The sequence below is a fragment of the Blastomyces gilchristii genome, assembly GCF_000003855.2.
Source record: "Blastomyces gilchristii SLH14081 genomic scaffold supercont1.3, whole genome shotgun sequence".
Classification (NCBI taxonomy): Eukaryota; Fungi; Ascomycota; class Eurotiomycetes; order Onygenales; family Ajellomycetaceae; genus Blastomyces; species Blastomyces gilchristii.
Window position 1 is genome coordinate 4,500,363 of NW_003101680.1, and position 15,261 is coordinate 4,515,623.

General features: G+C 47.7%; 7 protein-coding genes across 7 annotated transcripts; 5 read left to right on the top strand and 2 right to left on the bottom strand.

The window, feature by feature from the left end:
- The first annotated feature begins 33 nt into the window (after positions 1-33).
- Positions 34-2,208, top strand: BDBG_02472 (peptidyl-tRNA hydrolase domain-containing protein). Its single transcript, XM_002627755.2, has 3 exons — positions 34-399; positions 552-812; positions 878-2,208. Exons 1-3 carry the CDS (start codon positions 161-163, stop codon positions 966-968), a joined length of 591 nt encoding a protein of 196 aa, XP_002627801.1. The 5' UTR covers positions 34-160; the 3' UTR covers positions 969-2,208.
- On the bottom strand, positions 501-2,470 carry BDBG_02473 (rRNA processing protein Utp6). The gene is made up of 2 exons (XM_002627756.2): positions 2,322-2,470; positions 501-2,217 (listed from the first exon to the last, which is right to left on the bottom strand). The coding sequence occupies exons 1-2, from the start codon at positions 2,409-2,411 to the stop codon at positions 1,108-1,110; spliced, it is 1,200 nt and encodes a 399-aa protein (XP_002627802.1). The 5' UTR covers positions 2,412-2,470; the 3' UTR covers positions 501-1,107.
- Positions 2,262-6,581, top strand: BDBG_02474 (calcofluor white hypersensitive protein). The gene is made up of 8 exons (XM_002627757.2): positions 2,262-2,903; positions 2,995-3,541; positions 3,618-3,744; positions 3,841-3,879; positions 3,944-4,028; positions 4,087-4,132; positions 4,198-6,011; positions 6,096-6,581. Exons 1-8 carry the CDS (start codon positions 2,865-2,867, stop codon positions 6,252-6,254), a joined length of 2,856 nt encoding a protein of 951 aa, XP_002627803.1. The 5' UTR covers positions 2,262-2,864; the 3' UTR covers positions 6,255-6,581.
- Positions 6,582-6,649: 68 nt separating this feature from the next.
- On the top strand, positions 6,650-8,559 carry BDBG_02475 (uncharacterized protein). Its single transcript, XM_002627758.2, has 3 exons — positions 6,650-7,197; positions 7,377-7,474; positions 7,702-8,559. Exons 1-3 carry the CDS (start codon positions 7,086-7,088, stop codon positions 7,870-7,872), a joined length of 381 nt encoding a protein of 126 aa, XP_002627804.1. The 5' UTR covers positions 6,650-7,085; the 3' UTR covers positions 7,873-8,559.
- A 47-nt stretch (positions 8,560-8,606) lies between these two features.
- Positions 8,607-10,866, top strand: BDBG_02476 (uncharacterized protein). Its single transcript, XM_002627759.2, has one exon. It carries the CDS (start codon positions 8,653-8,655, stop codon positions 10,381-10,383), a length of 1,731 nt encoding a protein of 576 aa, XP_002627805.2. The 5' UTR covers positions 8,607-8,652; the 3' UTR covers positions 10,384-10,866.
- Positions 10,664-11,970, bottom strand: BDBG_16580 (uncharacterized protein; the record flags this gene model as incomplete). The annotated part of the gene is made up of 4 exons (XM_031724507.1): positions 10,664-10,752; positions 11,206-11,575; positions 11,645-11,779; positions 11,857-11,970. The coding sequence occupies 4 exons, from the start codon at positions 11,968-11,970 to the stop codon at positions 10,664-10,666; spliced, it is 708 nt and encodes a 235-aa protein (XP_031577109.1).
- A 134-nt stretch (positions 11,971-12,104) lies between these two features.
- BDBG_02477 (DNA mismatch repair protein msh-2) lies at positions 12,105-15,084 on the top strand (the record flags this gene model as incomplete). Its single annotated transcript, XM_031720811.1, has 3 exons — positions 12,105-12,128; positions 12,224-13,762; positions 13,822-15,084. The coding sequence occupies 3 exons, from the start codon at positions 12,105-12,107 to the stop codon at positions 15,082-15,084; spliced, it is 2,826 nt and encodes a 941-aa protein (XP_031577110.1).
- Between the last annotated feature and the right edge of the window lie 177 nt (positions 15,085-15,261).

Consider the following 15,261-nt stretch of genomic DNA (forward strand, 5'->3'; position numbering starts at 1 on the left):
CTGCCAAGCAGTGTCACGGGGGCTAACCGATCCCCTCGACAGAACAACAACCAGGAACGGTGCCGGCGAGAGAGCTAGCTATACCTGTGTATGGGTGGGTGGGTGTAGTTATGTGGCGGAGAGCGTATAACAGAACCTATATTTGCTAGGTGCCTTTACCATGCTCCAATTCCCCTTTACCTGCACGAGAACTGCCTTCGCTGCTCGGGCGTTTCTGCCAACCTTAAGCGCGAGACATCTTGCTTCCTCCCGATCCCCCAGTGCGCAGCAGTTTACAGACGAGGAATTGGGCACAGCACGGATTTGGCTATCTCAGCTGACCCCGAGAACAATACCGAGAAACATAGGCGAGGTTTCTTATAGCAGATCAAGTGGCCCCGGCGGACAAAATGTGAACAAGTACGCCAGCAAGTTTACCCACCCAAATCCTCCCTCCCCCTCCGCAAAAAAAAAAAAAAAAAAAAAAAAAAAAAAAAAAAAAAAAAACCCTCTCATCTCTAAAAGGATGAAGAAAGGAAACCAGAATCATTTTATTAATAATTGCCACCTAGGGTAAACTCGAAAGTTACGCTTAAGATCCCCCTCTCGTCCATCCTCCGACTTGTGCCACGAGCCCTACACGCCCAGATCCGGTCTTCACGTTACATCGCGGAGCGCTCTGACAGCCTGGTGATACAATCAGATGAAACGCGGAAACAAACTAAAAACCTCGATCTCTGTTTTGAAAAGCTACAGGAGCTCTTGGTCACTGCGGGCAAAACAGCAATTCCGGGCGAAACGTCGCCTGAGCAGAGGAAGAAAATACAGGCTCTGTAGGTTCTCTTCTTGGTTATATTTGAAACTTCAAAATAAAACATTTTTGCTAATTCCCCACCAGTGAAAAAGCCAATAATGAATCTAGAATACGATCCAAAAAGGCCCATAGCATGAAGAAAAGTAACCGGCGGTCAAGCGGCTATGACGATTAGAAAACAGAAAAAGCTTCCATTCCATGCAGCTGTTGACTAGGATATGAAGGCAGTATGGGAATTATACAATTAGGATGATCATTTGGAATCATTTCTATATATCATATACCAGGGGTATTTGAAGGCAAATAACGATAATTCAACTCAATGAGCCTTGAGCATTTCGCAGGGTTGTCGTCATCACCTTACACAGTGCTGGGTCGAGGCCCTCTGTCGTGACCAACGGTTGCAGCCAGGCGACAACCTCCTTCGGTAGGCTTTTGTTTCCAGTGGTGTTTTGGTTGTTGCATTCTTTTAATCGACTCAGGGACGTGCCGAATGCCCGTGGGAATTGTGCGGAAGTTATCTCGATAGCGGCCGTGGGAAGCATAATATAGCATATCTGTGCGTGGGAACTCTTTGGGTCTGATGCCATCATCGTCTCGACAATGTGACTCAGCACCCTGCGAAGGCAGGGCGTCTTCGTAAACTCGGAGACCATGGTGTAAAAGTCATGGCCAATGGCGGTGTCGTTTCCGAACTGCCTCATAGCGGCATCGAAAATTGCGATTGGGATAGCTCCTGTGAGTGCTGGTGTCGAGTTGAGATTTTCAAGAGCTGCCTCGTCAATTCCATCTTCCTTCTCCAGGCTTGGGTTGATATCTTCTTCCGTCACAACTGGAAGGGCAATAACATCCGCATTCGGATCCGTCGCAGAGTCATCAGCAGTCGCCGACGGAGATTTTCGACTACCATCTAGACCTAGGATCTGCTGCCGCGTCGCAATCCGTGTGATATATATCATCTCAAGTTTAGCATACTGCAGCCAAAGTAATTTAGAGCTCTTGCAAAATCTCAATCCCCGCTGCATATAACTGCGGGCCTGTGTCATATCCCCATGGTCCTCCAGCGCATAACGGGCTGCGCATATCCATAGTTCGACCTTTGTAGGATGTAATCGTAGCGCGTTCATAAAGATCCGCCCCAGCTTCTTATACGCCTTCTGCCTCCGCGCATATTCGATGTACTGCATCCATAGGCTGATATCGCCGTGGAACTTCTTCGTTGCACGGTCGAGAATGAAAAATACCCGTCTCTGACCTGTGTGCATAGGGGATTTGACGCCTAGCCGTTTTACCCGCTTTCTTCGCAGCGTGTCCAGGTTCATCTCATACTCGACATACTGGGCGTAATCTGCAGGCTTGGGACCTGTCGCATTAATTCTATGCTCAAAATCGGATCGCTTTTTCAGGATCGCGGAAATTTCATCCTGAAAAAATGGGAATGATCAATTCGTATTTTGTTAGCATTTGTTTTGGGAGTTGAAATCAGTCGTCCGTCTCACACTCAGCGGGAATGGGAAGGTCGGGGTACCTTTGAAAATATTTTTTTCTTCTCGAACTCTTTAAATTCCGGCACAAGCTGCTCCAGATAGAAGCGCGCTTTATCACTCGCCGTAGCCATGGCTTCGTTTAACCAGAGAGTATCCCTGGGGTTGGTTCTATCGCAAAGCGCTCAAAAAGTTCTCCGTCGCCGAAACGACTGAGCTCATTTATTTTTTGATATTCGGTCCCGGAAAAACAGCTCTACCGGACACTAGCCGCCTTAGGCCTAGACCTTTTCTCTCCCGTCGCCAAACCAACCATCCAAACCATCTTCTAAGTTCTGGCCGAACTCTCGCGAACACGGTCTTTCGGACGACTGACTTCAGGGGCAGTTGTCGGCTTCACCACACAGTTCTCCTCGTGCCTTTGTTTTCTTTTTTCTTTCCTTTTCTTTTTAGGGTACTTTCTCGAGCCTCTTTCCCCTAATTCATATCAATTTTAATGGTTCCCTTGTTCTGTTTGTATTACATGTACTCGCATTAGAGATCAACCCGCTCAACCCCCCTCGCCAGTCTGCTCGCCCGCTACAACCATGGCCCCCAAATTCAAGGACGGAGATACCGTCGTGTCTGTCAGTATATATATATATATATATATCCATATCAGCTATTATCCGGCGCGCGTGTTAATTTTATTAATTTATACTGACTTTGTGAACGAAGATTAATGGCAAATGGGTGTCTTGGGCGCATACTGTAGCCGCCTACACTGCTTTCCTCGGAGCATTGATCGTTGGTATCCGGCTTCACTACCACAAGATTGTCCAAAATGAATATTATGGCTACCCACAAGAATGGTTCCCTTCAGTCTCGGCAACAATTGGCGATCGCTACCCGGAACGCTCCGTCTTCCAGCTGTTTATTGCTATCACATCAGGCCCACGATTCGCCCTCGTATTCCTCTGGTACATCCTCACTGCTCGCCCCAATTCTTCGCTGCCGAAATTCGTCGCTGGGGTAGGGCTGTTCCGGACGTTGACTTGCGGTGGCTGGACATATATCACTTCAACAGATGATCATGATTGGCATGATATATTCATGATCTCATATCTGGTTGCTACACTGCCCTGGACGTTGGGGTGTCTTGCCTTAAGCCCCAATAACCACCAGGCAGTGAAGTATCGGAAGATTCTTGCAGGCGTCTTTTTCGGCACACTTGTACCATTGATATACTACTTCATTCAGCACAAGGTTCACAAGGTCCCTGGTGGTAAGTCAAACGCTGTTCGATTTAAAATTTCTCCTATTTCCCCTTTTCAATCTTCGATTCTAACGTGATAAATTAGCCTACACGAAATATGCCTTCTTTGAATGGGCACTTGTCTTATTTGATGTAGGATTCGACGCAGTTACTGTCCTTGACTTCGGGGCATTCGAAATCGTGGTCAGAGACGTGAAGGGTGTCAGTAGAGGGTATGTTCATTGGCTTCCAAAATAGACAAATGTACACTCTTTATATTTTTTTTCGCCTGGAGCGATGGAAATAGGTGTCTAAGAAATAATATACAGAAGATCAAAGACCGCTGGAGACGCTGTTCTTGAAACCCAGTACGCCTCGCCTTCTTCATTCTCTCTCTCTTTTCCATTCTCCCTATGTTAACCCTAAGTACAGAAAGGATAAACCTGTTGGCCGTACTTTTGGTGAGGGATTTTTCTGGGCAGAAGCGCTTGACGCGGCTGCTGATGTGTACAACGGCGTAAGATGAATATTTAAAACAACTTGCCCTCGCTTGAATATGGACTGATTAGTAGTAGTTCGTCTTCTGGTCCATTCTAACATCTCTTGGTGTTTTGGTGTGGTGTAAGTTTGTCACCGCTGGCTGTATCGTCACCATATTTGAAGAATGGTCCCCTAACTTGTGTTAGACTTCCCACTGTGGCATATGGGCATATCGGGCTATGAAGTCCTTGTGATGGTCTCAGTGTCTCCCTTCCTCCTATCCATTCCAGGACTCCGATCTTTCGCCGTACGCAATGTTCGTATCATCCATCTCCTCTCTCTCAGCGGCCTCCTCGCCTACCTCATCCAACGTCCCGAGTACCGTCTTTTCACAGTTGGATTTTCAGTAGCTATGAGCTGCCTGGCGTGGCCGACGACGTGGTACGGCGAACGGGGCCAACCTGCGCGTCTCGAGGCTCGGATACTAGCATGGGGTTTAGGCCTCCTCGCGTCAAGCGTGGCCAAGTTTGGGGCACACACCAATAATCCAATTTGGCCAATTATGCACCCAGGAAACGGCGGATGGAACAAAACTGCCTTCGTCCTTGCTGTGTTCTCCGTTCTCCGTTCAACACGAAGGGTCACCACAAGCGGCGACTACTTCCCCACCACTGGTAAAAAGAAGGGATCTTCTCTGCTTGCCGCTGCGGGCCTTGGCGGCTTGTTCTTCGCTATGCATTCCCTTTTGTCGGACTCGAGCACTATGATTCTCTGGGTCTGGGAAGGTTTTCCCATTCGAGGACCTATCTCAGTCCCACACGGAGCATATACAATCATCGCGATGGGTGCGGGTTCGGTGCTCGGAGTCTTTTATCCTCGCCTGTCAGGCTCATGGACGGCGTTTGGCATTGGTTCCATTGGGGCGGCTGTGCTCACCTCCTACAGCCATTGGTTCGGCTACTACGGCGCTCTAATACTTGCTATCTATGTGATGGCCGTTTCACCTGTACTCGTCACCTCCGCTGTTCGCCATTCTCCTGCCACGACCTTCGGTCTTGGCTTCCTTATATACAACTTCATGGTGCTGTTCCATGTTTGGGTCGTTGCATACGCTTTCGTTCCCGGCGGTCCACTTGTGAGAGAGCATACCGACTGGGTCATGCTGACCACAATGCTTCTCATTGGTGCTGGTGTATTCTCCGCAGCCATTTCGAATTCCCAGTCTACTTCAGTGAGAGGGAAGAGGTCTATCTCGAGTAACGGAAAGGCGCGATCTTATTACGTTTATGTCCTCACCGTTCTCCAACTGCTATCAATCTCCATAGGATATCTTCGATTCCCCACCAACGATTACACCCCTTACCATAAGGACGAAAAATTGGTCACCGCTGGTATCTGGACTGTGCATTTCTCTCTTGACAATGACATGTGGTCTTCAGAGAGACGCATGCGGGACGCTATCAAGGACCTTGAGCTTGATGTTGTCGGCCTTCTAGAGTCTGATCTCCAGAGAATCATCATGGGTAACCGCGACACCACCCAATTCCTCGCGGAGGATCTGGGAATGTACGTGGACTATGGCCCAGGACCCAACAAACATACGTGGGGCTGCGCTCTGCTCTCCAAGTTCCCCATTCTCAACTCAACACACCATCTCCTCCCGTCTCCAGTTGGTGAGCTAGCACCAGCTATCCACGCTACCTTAGATATGTATGGTGAACATGTGGATGTCGTTGTCTTCCACTCGGGCCAGGAAGAAGATCCAGAAGACCGCCGGCTACAGAGCGAGTACCTTTCGAAACTAATGGCGGAGTCCACGCGCCCCTTAATTCTCCTTAGTTACCTCGTCACGAAGCCTCTTGAGGGTAACTACAACACGTATGTTAGCGAAGCGAATGGGATGAAAGATATCGACCCAAGCGATTGGGATCGGTGGTGCGAGTATATTCTGTACAAGGGAATCAAAAGAACTGGCTATGCGAGAGTGAGTCGGGGAACTATCACAGATACGGAACTCCAGGTATGCCCCTATGTCTTCTCAGCTAATTCTAACCCGGTGGTTTTCTGCATGCTTTGCTAACGTGATACGGGCTCTTAACCTTAGGTTGGTAAATTCATCGTTGGTCAACCGGAAGATACATCCAATGTCCGCATTTCGGAAGAACATGTACCTCCCGCGCTGCGATTCCCAGCTCTCTTCCGGGGCCAAGGCGTCCGTGGCCATAGGTATCATGTATTTGACGAGCCGCGCTACTTTGCTTAAGTAATATTGCATTATCTTTAGATTTCTGTGTCTATACATTTCCCTTTCTCCCCCGCCCCCCCCTTTTTTATATATATCATATTATTTTACTTTTCTTCATTATGTATTTATTATCTCTCTTTTCCGGTCGTTAATTTCTCTTTTCCTTTTCCGAAGTCGGCGAGAGGATACTCTTTTGTGTAGAGCTTCAAGGTGGCGAAGAAATATAACAAGTCATAATTGCTTATAATGCTCGGTTCTGGAAGCCTTTTATATAGATAGACGTTTAACAGTCGTATATTCCTAAAAAACTCGTACCAGAAAGGATTCAGTCATGTGACAGCTGTGTGGCCAATAGCATCATATTGGCCGACTCGAGCTTTCCAAGGTTCCATGCCCTAGGCTAGGGCCCATAACGTCATTGCCCCGATCCTCTCCCGCTCCTGTATGAATGCTTGCGACCGATGGGGGAGGGAAAAGCAAGGCTTGGAGCGAGAGAGACCCAAGCATATACTATGTACTAAACGTCATAAGATGTCTGTCTCTTCTTTGCTTCCTTCTCCGCTTCTCTCCTTGTTCCGCTTCGTATAAATATCGAACCGCCATCCCGCCTACGCTTAGCTATATAGTAGCGATTTGATAAGAAGCGAAAAAAAAGGCTGCATTGTACCCAACACATATTCCAAATTCTCAATCCCTCTCTCCTCCTTATTCTCCCAAATCCGATATCTAGGTAGCTAGCGGCGAAAAAGCAAACCAGGTCGGAAAACGCTACCACCCCTGGACGCAAAACCACCACAACATCAAAGCTCCTTCGAAACACACGAAACAAACTACATCAAAGAAGCAACAATGTCCAAGTCCCGTATGCCAATGTACTTAGGCCTTGCCGCCGCTGGTGCTGGAGGGTATTATCTATACCGTACCGGAGGTGATCCCAAGAGAGCCACCCGGCAACTCGAAAGTGGGTGCCCATGTTTTCCCCAGCAGCATATCGTTAGCTATAGAACATATGCTTGCTATTTATCGTTCCAAAAAGGAACTAGAAATTCCCCGTACCCCCATATCAAAAGCAGATCATCGAGACAGAGAATGTCAAGCTGACCAAGTGGCGTGGGATGTGTTTTTCGATTGCTTTTATAGATGATGCTTCTCGCGCAGGATCAAAAATCCGAGACGAAAGTAACAAGGCCCTGGGCCATGGGAGTGCTGAACAGATTGGAGCAAGGATAGATGAAGCGGTGAGTGTCTGAATTCTGAATACGTCCTGTTTTGTCATTTCGTTTCCAAGATTCCCTCTCTTCCTTGTTCCCTTACCGTATCTTGGGAGTATGTACAACAGCTCTCCGCTCTGTCCTCTCCAAAATCCCATGAAAAGGGCCACACGTCGACAACTTATCCCTATTTACTTCCCTGTTTCTCTTTGTTTGCCAAACTCATTACTAATGTAACCATCGGCCCCAAGCAGGATGAGAAGGCCACCACCTTTGCCAAGGAAGAAGCTGAGAGGCTCGGCAAAGCCCGTCAGGACGTTGCCAAAGATGTAAATGCAAAGATTGACTCGTTCGATAAGACCGTTGAGCAGAAGGCGGCTGAAGCTAAGAGTGGAGTCTCCTCTTGGTTTGGTGGGAAGAAATAACAGCAGGTATAGTTAATGACGGGGATCCGGCGATTTGAGAATGATTTCGAAATGAAAAGTGGCTGAAACCTCGTTCCTTTCATTTCCTCCCGTTTCAAATTTTCAACTTTCGTTTTGTGACCCCTGGCGAAATATGAGGCTTTAGTTGGTTATGCTTTTTTGCTTCTCTTATGTTTATTTCGCGGTCGAAATTCCAATCGTCTCATGATCCAGTGTGCATAGTCCCTGAAATATGTCGAATATGACCGCTTTATAACGTTCCATGCAGTGTGAAATGCATAAAGCCAGTGACACGAGAAGGTACCCGACAGCCACGAATTTTCCTGTTTATGGAGTTGATGCCGGGAATTGTGAGAGTGTGGTTGTTGAGTATTTGTCATAAGTGAAGGCAGTGAGTTTTGATATGGTTCTTGAACCGAAATTGTATGTCAGATGTCAGTCATCATTCATGTGTTCAGATATATTTATAACCTTCTAGTTTAAATTCAAGGACCAGTCGACCTTGTTACAGCATTAAAGAGGTTTTCAAAAGGATGAGGAGGGAGGGACATGGCGGCTTCATGGTCGGCCAAGATATTTCCCTCTTCCACCTGTTCTTCAATACCGTAGACATCTCCATGCAATGTGATTCTGTCCAAATATGTACACAGTATGACAAAATCCATATCATATCCAGGGGTTCTTCGCAATTTAGCCTAATTAGGCAAGGCGTCAAGGTTGAGGCCATGTCGCGTCAAGTTTCGCGCGCGTCGCGTCGACCAGATCCGGACCACTTTAAAAATGATCGTCGTAAACAAAAACTCCACAGTGCAAATATCCCTTCATCCTTTATGCCCATATCCCATAACTCTTAACCCTCTTAGTGCTCCTTTGAACATCCATTATCTTCTTCCATCCTCATTGCCATATTTACAGAGTAGCTCCTTACCTTCAACAATTATCTTAATTCTCTATAAAACAACCCCGAAGGAAAGCATTATGGGCGCTAAGCTCCTTCACTCCCGCCCCTCGAGAGCTTCAGCCCGCCGCCTTCCACCACAGCAGAGCGCGATACAATCATTTGCAAAGACTACAAAATCAGGGGCAAGGGCAGGAATATCTGATGCCAAAGAGGCCCTTTCCTCGAAGAAGCGCAAAGTCGAAGGTATCCAGGTCGAGATTAGCAGCAGCAATGAGCCGGAGAACTCATGCGATGAGGACGCCGGTGCAAGAGCGTCTAAAGTAGCAAGGCGGAGCAGGCTCTCTACCTTCTTATCTACGTCCCATTCTTCCTCTTCATCATATATTACGCCACATTCGACATCTCCCGTAACCTCAACGGAGAGTATCAGTCCACCCACAACAGATAATAGCACATTCCAGCAAACCCCATCCGATACCGATACCGATACCGACACCGCTGAGATATTAGATAATAACGAGGACGACAGACCTGAATCTTACTACGATCTCACAACCCTACATTCTTCTTTTCTTACCGCCCTATCACTACATTATGCTCATAATAGCCCAAGCACACCTGCGGATCTCAACCAACTACTTCCTTGCATAGAGAAGATATGGAAGAAACGTAGGGTCGAGAGGCAGGACCTACAAAGATTACTATATATATTAGAGAGTGGCCCTAAAATATCAGCCGACGAGGGGGATCCAAGCGCAAGCACGCGCTTTAGAATCGCCAAATATGGTGTCGGAAAGACCTGCTTGGAGTTACTAAATACAAATATCTCGAGAAATACATTCGGTCCTCCATTCAGCGAAGCGGAGTTGAACAATCAATTTACTCGCAACCTGGAATGCATCTGGCAAGGGAAGCTAGAAAGTTCTGATCAGCAACGATCAAACATCGATTTCCTACGCACCATTCCACTCGCGCCCATCCACGACTCAACCACCACCTTTCACTCGTTACGCATTGGACAACAACGCCTTCTCGATTTCCAAAAGGGAGTATTAGGAGTGAAAGCGATAGTCGATAATCCCGCAAGCGGCAAACGCGATGGAGGAGCAGCAGCACGTGCAAGAAGCTCAGGTGGTACCGGCACTGCAGGACGACGGAATGGGCTTCTTCAAAGGATCCAGAACAAACAACTCAAACAGACGACGCTCGCCCCGCCGCCGACAAAGGACGCGATCCTACGTCGTTCAGCCATTGATCTAGTTGAAGAAGTCGTTGGCGTGTTGATTTTATTGAGGCCGTCGTGTTCGTCTGCGTCTTCTTCTCTCCTGAGCGGGGAAGGTGGGTCGCTATCCTCCGCCACGGCTGTTGCGCCGTCTCACAAGAAGCCGTATAGATGGAACACCATTATCCAAAATATTCGAGATTCCTTGAGATGTCCGATTTCAAAGCTAGAGGCGGAAGCCTGTTTGGATCTCCTGGCACAGCCGTCGGTGGCTGGGGACTGGATCAGTATTGTTACCGTTAATAGAATCAAGTCTGTCGTGTTGAGGTCTGGGAGTGATATATCACCGCAGGAGATTGGCATGAGAGTGGCGCGATTGGAGACCTGATTGTTTCTTCGGATTTTTTCCCCCTCTTTTCTTTCTTCGATATCTTGGTGTGGTGTCTTGCGTATGGCACTCGTTGCATTTCATTTTTTGCATATAAACGGCGTTCAGGTGGTTTTCATCATAGAGCATTCATTGTCTGCTTCGACATGCACCCCTAGGTGCATGTACGGGCATGTATATATTAGATCAGAGTCTGGATAGGGAGCCTCCTAGAATTCTCCTTAAAGGCGTGTACACCACCGACTCTTATACCCAATAGAACGGAACACGTTTCTTACAATTATATTCCCATCTTGTAAAGTACAAGATCTTGATGCTCATTAATAATCCCCATGGCCCAACTCTGTTCCAGAATTTCTGCAAGAGCATCTGCACTGCAAACGGCGAATACATAAATTGGGAAGGGCTCCGGCCTACCCCTGGGAACGTCAGGCTCAAAAGGATACATTCCATAATAATCTAATCTTCTTAATTCGAGGTAGCATATATCTCCTAGCAATACTCACTGGCCGGTAGACAATAGTTAGGCATCAAAAAAAGGCTACGAAAACATGACTTGCACATGTACATCTGCGGTGAATATCAGGAAGGCTTTTCATCCATCCGCCCATGGCATGGACCGTGAACATCAATTCGCCGCCGCTCCTTTATTTATTTCCTTCAGTCCAGCTTTCATGAGAGGCGACTGCAACACCTTCTGCCAGTCATGCAACATCTCCGTGTTCGTTGTTGAGAGACGTGCTTCCCACCAACCCGATGAATCATCTCTTCCTCATATGACGAGATTGCCGCCGCCTGTGTGGACTGCTTAGAGGTACGTACACTTCAAGATTGCCTCACACAATTTAGCTGCATCAGTCACGGAGTGATTTAATCCCTGCCCACGCTGGTAAGTCATCGTGTGCGCCGAATCACCAGCAAGCGTGACGCGGCCACCAAGGGTACCCCAGCGATTTCCAGCCGCTCCCGGGTCAAAATCATGCAGGCAGCTATACCACACCTTGCAATCAGCACTGGCCCACTCAAAAGCACTTTTTAATGGATCCGTGAACGTTCGAGAGAATCCTTTGACTTGGTCAAGGCGCTGGGCATCCGTGCAGTCTGCCGTTCTGTCTTGCTCTTCCAGGCTGGAGTACCATGATATATAGAAGAAGAATGTCCAATGTCTCAGGCCAATCTGGATCTGCAGCGTCTTGCATTCCAAGTAATGAGAAGAAACCGGCCGGGTGGATGGCAGCTATGTAAAGCGGGTGGAACTCACGTATGAACAGTGCTTGTTCACGGGTAAATTTGGAGTGGATAAAGGTTGCACAATATGGGAGACGTCGGACGGCAGCCGGATCTGGTCCGAGCAAAAGCTGTCGCACGCTTGACCTAGCGCCGTCAGCGCCCACTGCTAGGTTCGCGGCGATCGAGGAGCGATCATTTAAATATAAGGATAGAATCGACAATCAATGAGGATATGGTCAACACCTTTTGCTGATTGGTCCCGACTCCGCGGAGTCTTGGCAAGAGCTTAAAGTTATTAGCGCGAAAACTGAACCGGAAACGGGCATAATTGCCTGGACGACGCGAACACGTAGTCATGTGATGCTTCTCAACTTGGCATCGCGTCAAGCTATTAACGACTTTTACGTGTGTGTAGGTACTATATATTATTATTTCCAAGACAGAGGTCGAGTCTACTTCCATGCCATAACATATTATATATCGCTCTTAAAATGGCTTCGCGACCGGAACTGAAGGTGATACAAATTCCCTCAATTTCACTGCTCCTCTTTTTTAACTTGTCCTCGCTGGAATCTCAGAGCCGTAATCTAACCCTGCAATACTTATTTAGGTAGACGACGAGGGGGGCTTTATCCGATTCTTCCGATCACTTCCAGCCAAAGATGACTCCTCCACAATTCGCGTCTTCGATAGGGGCGACTTCTTCACTGCCCATGGCCCCGATGCCGAGTACATCGCTCGGGCAGTCTATAAAACCACCTCTGTTCTCAAGTCCCTTGGGCGCAGTGATACAGGCGGCTTACCTTCGGTAACCATGACTGTGACCGTTTTCCGCAACTTTCTACGCGAAGCCCTTTTTCGATTAAGCATGAGAGTGGAGATCTGGGCGTCCCAGGGAGGCGGGAAGGCGAACTGGAAACTGGCCAAGCAAGCTAGCCCGGGCAATCTCCAAGACGTTGAGGAAGAACTGGGAGCTGGTGGTGTGGCAATGGATTCAGCACCAATCATCCTTGCAGTTAAAATATCCGCTAAAGCGTCTGAAACAAGGCAGGTCGGCGTCTGTTTTGCTGATGCCAGTGTCAGGGAGCTGGGCGTGAGTGAGTTCGTAGATAACGATCTCTATTCCAACTTCGAGTCCCTGGTCATTCAGCTAGGAGTCAAGGAGTGTTTGATTACCGCGGAGACGCAAAAGAAAGACGTTGAGCTGGGAAAATTGCGATCTATTTTAGATAGTTGCGGAATCGCTATTTCGCAGCGCCCTATGGCTGATTTCGGGACAAAGGATATCGAGCAGGATCTTTCAAGGTTGTTGAGAGATGAGAGAGCTGCTGGGGCATTACCGCAAACAGATTTGAAATTGGCGATGGGGTCTGCTGCAGCTTTGATCAAGTACCTTGGCGCCATGTCTGACGCAACAAATTTCGGCCAATATCAGCTATACCAGCATGATTTATCGCAATACATGAAGCTAGATGCTCCGGCACTCAGAGCATTGAACTTAATGCCTGGCCCACGGGATGGCGCGAAAAATATGAGTCTGTATGGGTTGTTGAACCACTGCAAAACTCCAGCGGGGAGCCGATTATTAGCCCAATGGCTAAAACAGCCCCTAATGAACCATGAGGATATCGAAAAACGGCAGCAACTAGTGGAAGCCTTCGTAGTTGATACGGAGCTCAGACAAACCATGCAAGAAGATCATCTACGATCCATCCCCGATCTTTACCGACTTGCGAAACGATTCCAACGCAATCTGGCCAATCTGGAGGATGTGGTTAGAGTATATCAGGTTGTGATCAGATTGCCTGGATTTATCAACACGCTTGAAAGTGTCATGGATGAGCAATATCAAGGTCCCCTCGAGGCGGAGTATACCGCCAAACTACGCAATCTCTCAGATAGTTTCAGCAAACTTGCGGAGATGGTTGAGACTACAGTAGATTTGGATGCGCTGGATAATCACGAATTCATAATCAAACCGGAATTCGACGGTAGTCTCCGGATCATCAGAAAGAAGCTCGACAAGTTGAAGCATGATATGGACGTGGAACATAAGATTGTGGGAAAAAACCTAAATCAAGATACGGACAAAAAACTATTTCTTGAAAATCACCGTGTCCATGGATGGTGCTTCAGGCTGACACGAAATGTAAGCTCACCTGCCCCCTCGTTTCTGCTGTTTTTCAGTATGCTAATTTCTATCTTTAGGAGGCCGGTTGTATTCGAAACAAGCGAGAATACCAAGAGTGTTCGACACAGAAGAACGGCGTATATTTCACGACATCGACAATGCAATCCTTCAGACGAGAGCACGACCAGCTTTCTTCAAACTATAATCGAACCCAGACCGGCCTAGTGCAGGAAGTGGTAAACGTTGCAGCGTCCTACTGCCCATTGTTGGAACAGCTGGCCAGCGTTCTAGCGCATCTTGATGTGATCGTCAGTTTTGCTCATGTATCCGTTCATGCGCCTACGGCATACGTAAGACCCAAAATCCACCCTCGAGGAACAGGAAATACGGTCTTAAAGGAAGCTCGTCATCCATGTATGGAGATGCAAGACGACATATCTTTCATCACGAACGATGTTTTCCTGTTACGTAACGAGTCATCGTTTCTCATCATTACGGGCCCCAATATGGGTGGTAAGTCTACCTACATTCGACAAATAGGCGTGATCGCTCTCATGGCGCAAACCGGTTGTTTTGTGCCATGTTCCGAAGCTGAACTCACTATTTTCGATTCTATCCTTGCTCGAGTGGGTGCCAGTGATTCTCAACTTAAAGGAGTCTCAACGTTCATGGCGGAAATGCTTGAAACCGCCAATATATTGAAATCAGCGACGTCAGAGTCCCTAATCATCATTGATGAGCTGGGTCGCGGGACGAGCACTTATGATGGTTTTGGTCTCGCCTGGGCAATATCCGAGCACATCGTCACGGAAATCAGATGTTTCGCGTTGTTCGCCACCCATTTCCATGAGCTAACAGCGCTGCAAGAGCAGTACCCCAATTCGGTGAAAAATCTGCACGTTGTAGCCTTTATTGGTAACGGGACAGAGCAAAAGGAGAATGATAGTACTGGCAAATCGAAGCGAGAGGTTACCCTTCTATACAGGGTAGAGCCGGGTGTTTGTGATCAGTCATTTGGCATCCATGTGGCCGAGCTGGTTCGCTTCCCAGAAAAGGTTGTGAACATGGCACGCCAAAAAGCGGAGGAGTTGGAAGATTTCACTTCGAGCACCATCGACAATGCACAACAGTCAGCCACCTTAGATGGGTACTCCGCGGAAGAAGTCGCGGAAGGGAGTGCTTTGTTAAAAGCAATGCTGCTGAAGTGGAAAGCCAAGTTAGAAGAGCCGGGCAATGAAAGCCTTACCATGGAGGAGAAGACGAAGATAATGCAGGATTTGGTACAAGCAGATGACAAGCTACGGGCCAACAAGGTATTTCAGGGTATTAAGGCCCTATGATTCAAATCCTGCGATTACCTTTTTTTTCGCTCTATTTTGTTACCCATTTTTCTTACTTTTCGTCACCCTTTGAGTTCTTGGTTTGGCGTTTGCAGAACGGGGTAATTTTTTCCCTCCATATATCGGGTTTAGGGAGGTATATGTCAATATAATTAAATTTAATCTGTCAAATGGCTT

What these genes read in the sequence shown, in the direction of transcription:
- BDBG_02472 (XM_002627755.2), top strand. Translation starts at nt 161, where the DNA reads ATGCTCCAATTCCCCTTTACCTGCACGAGAACTGCCTTCGCTGCTCGG. An exon ending in GGCGGACAAAATGTGAACAA is followed by an intron (nt 400 to 551) that starts GTACGCCAGCAA and finishes ATTGCCACCTAG; the next exon opens with GGTAAACTCGAAAGTTACGC. An exon ending in AGGAAGAAAATACAGGCTCT is followed by an intron (nt 813 to 877) that starts GTAGGTTCTCTT and finishes ATTCCCCACCAG; the next exon opens with TGAAAAAGCCAATAATGAAT.
- BDBG_02474 (XM_002627757.2), top strand. Translation starts at nt 2,865, where the DNA reads ATGGCCCCCAAATTCAAGGACGGAGATACCGTCGTGTCT. An exon ending in ACGGAGATACCGTCGTGTCT is followed by an intron (nt 2,904 to 2,994) that starts GTCAGTATATAT and finishes TTGTGAACGAAG; the next exon opens with ATTAATGGCAAATGGGTGTC. An exon ending in GGTTCACAAGGTCCCTGGTG is followed by an intron (nt 3,542 to 3,617) that starts GTAAGTCAAACG and finishes GTGATAAATTAG; the next exon opens with CCTACACGAAATATGCCTTC.
- BDBG_02475 (XM_002627758.2), top strand. Translation starts at nt 7,086, where the DNA reads ATGTCCAAGTCCCGTATGCCAATGTACTTAGGCCTTGCCGCCGCTGGT. An exon ending in AGCCACCCGGCAACTCGAAA is followed by an intron (nt 7,198 to 7,376) that starts GTGGGTGCCCAT and finishes TTGCTTTTATAG; the next exon opens with ATGATGCTTCTCGCGCAGGA. An exon ending in GAGCAAGGATAGATGAAGCG is followed by an intron (nt 7,475 to 7,701) that starts GTGAGTGTCTGA and finishes GGCCCCAAGCAG; the next exon opens with GATGAGAAGGCCACCACCTT.
- BDBG_02473 (XM_002627756.2), bottom strand. Translation starts at nt 2,411, where the DNA reads ATGGCTACGGCGAGTGATAAAGCGCGCTTCTATCTGGAGCAGCTTGTG. An exon ending in AGAAAAAAATATTTTCAAAG is followed by an intron (nt 2,218 to 2,321) that starts GTACCCCGACCT and finishes CCATTTTTTCAG; the next exon opens with GATGAAATTTCCGCGATCCT.
- BDBG_02476 (XM_002627759.2), top strand. Translation starts at nt 8,653, where the DNA reads ATGATCGTCGTAAACAAAAACTCCACAGTGCAAATATCCCTTCATCCT.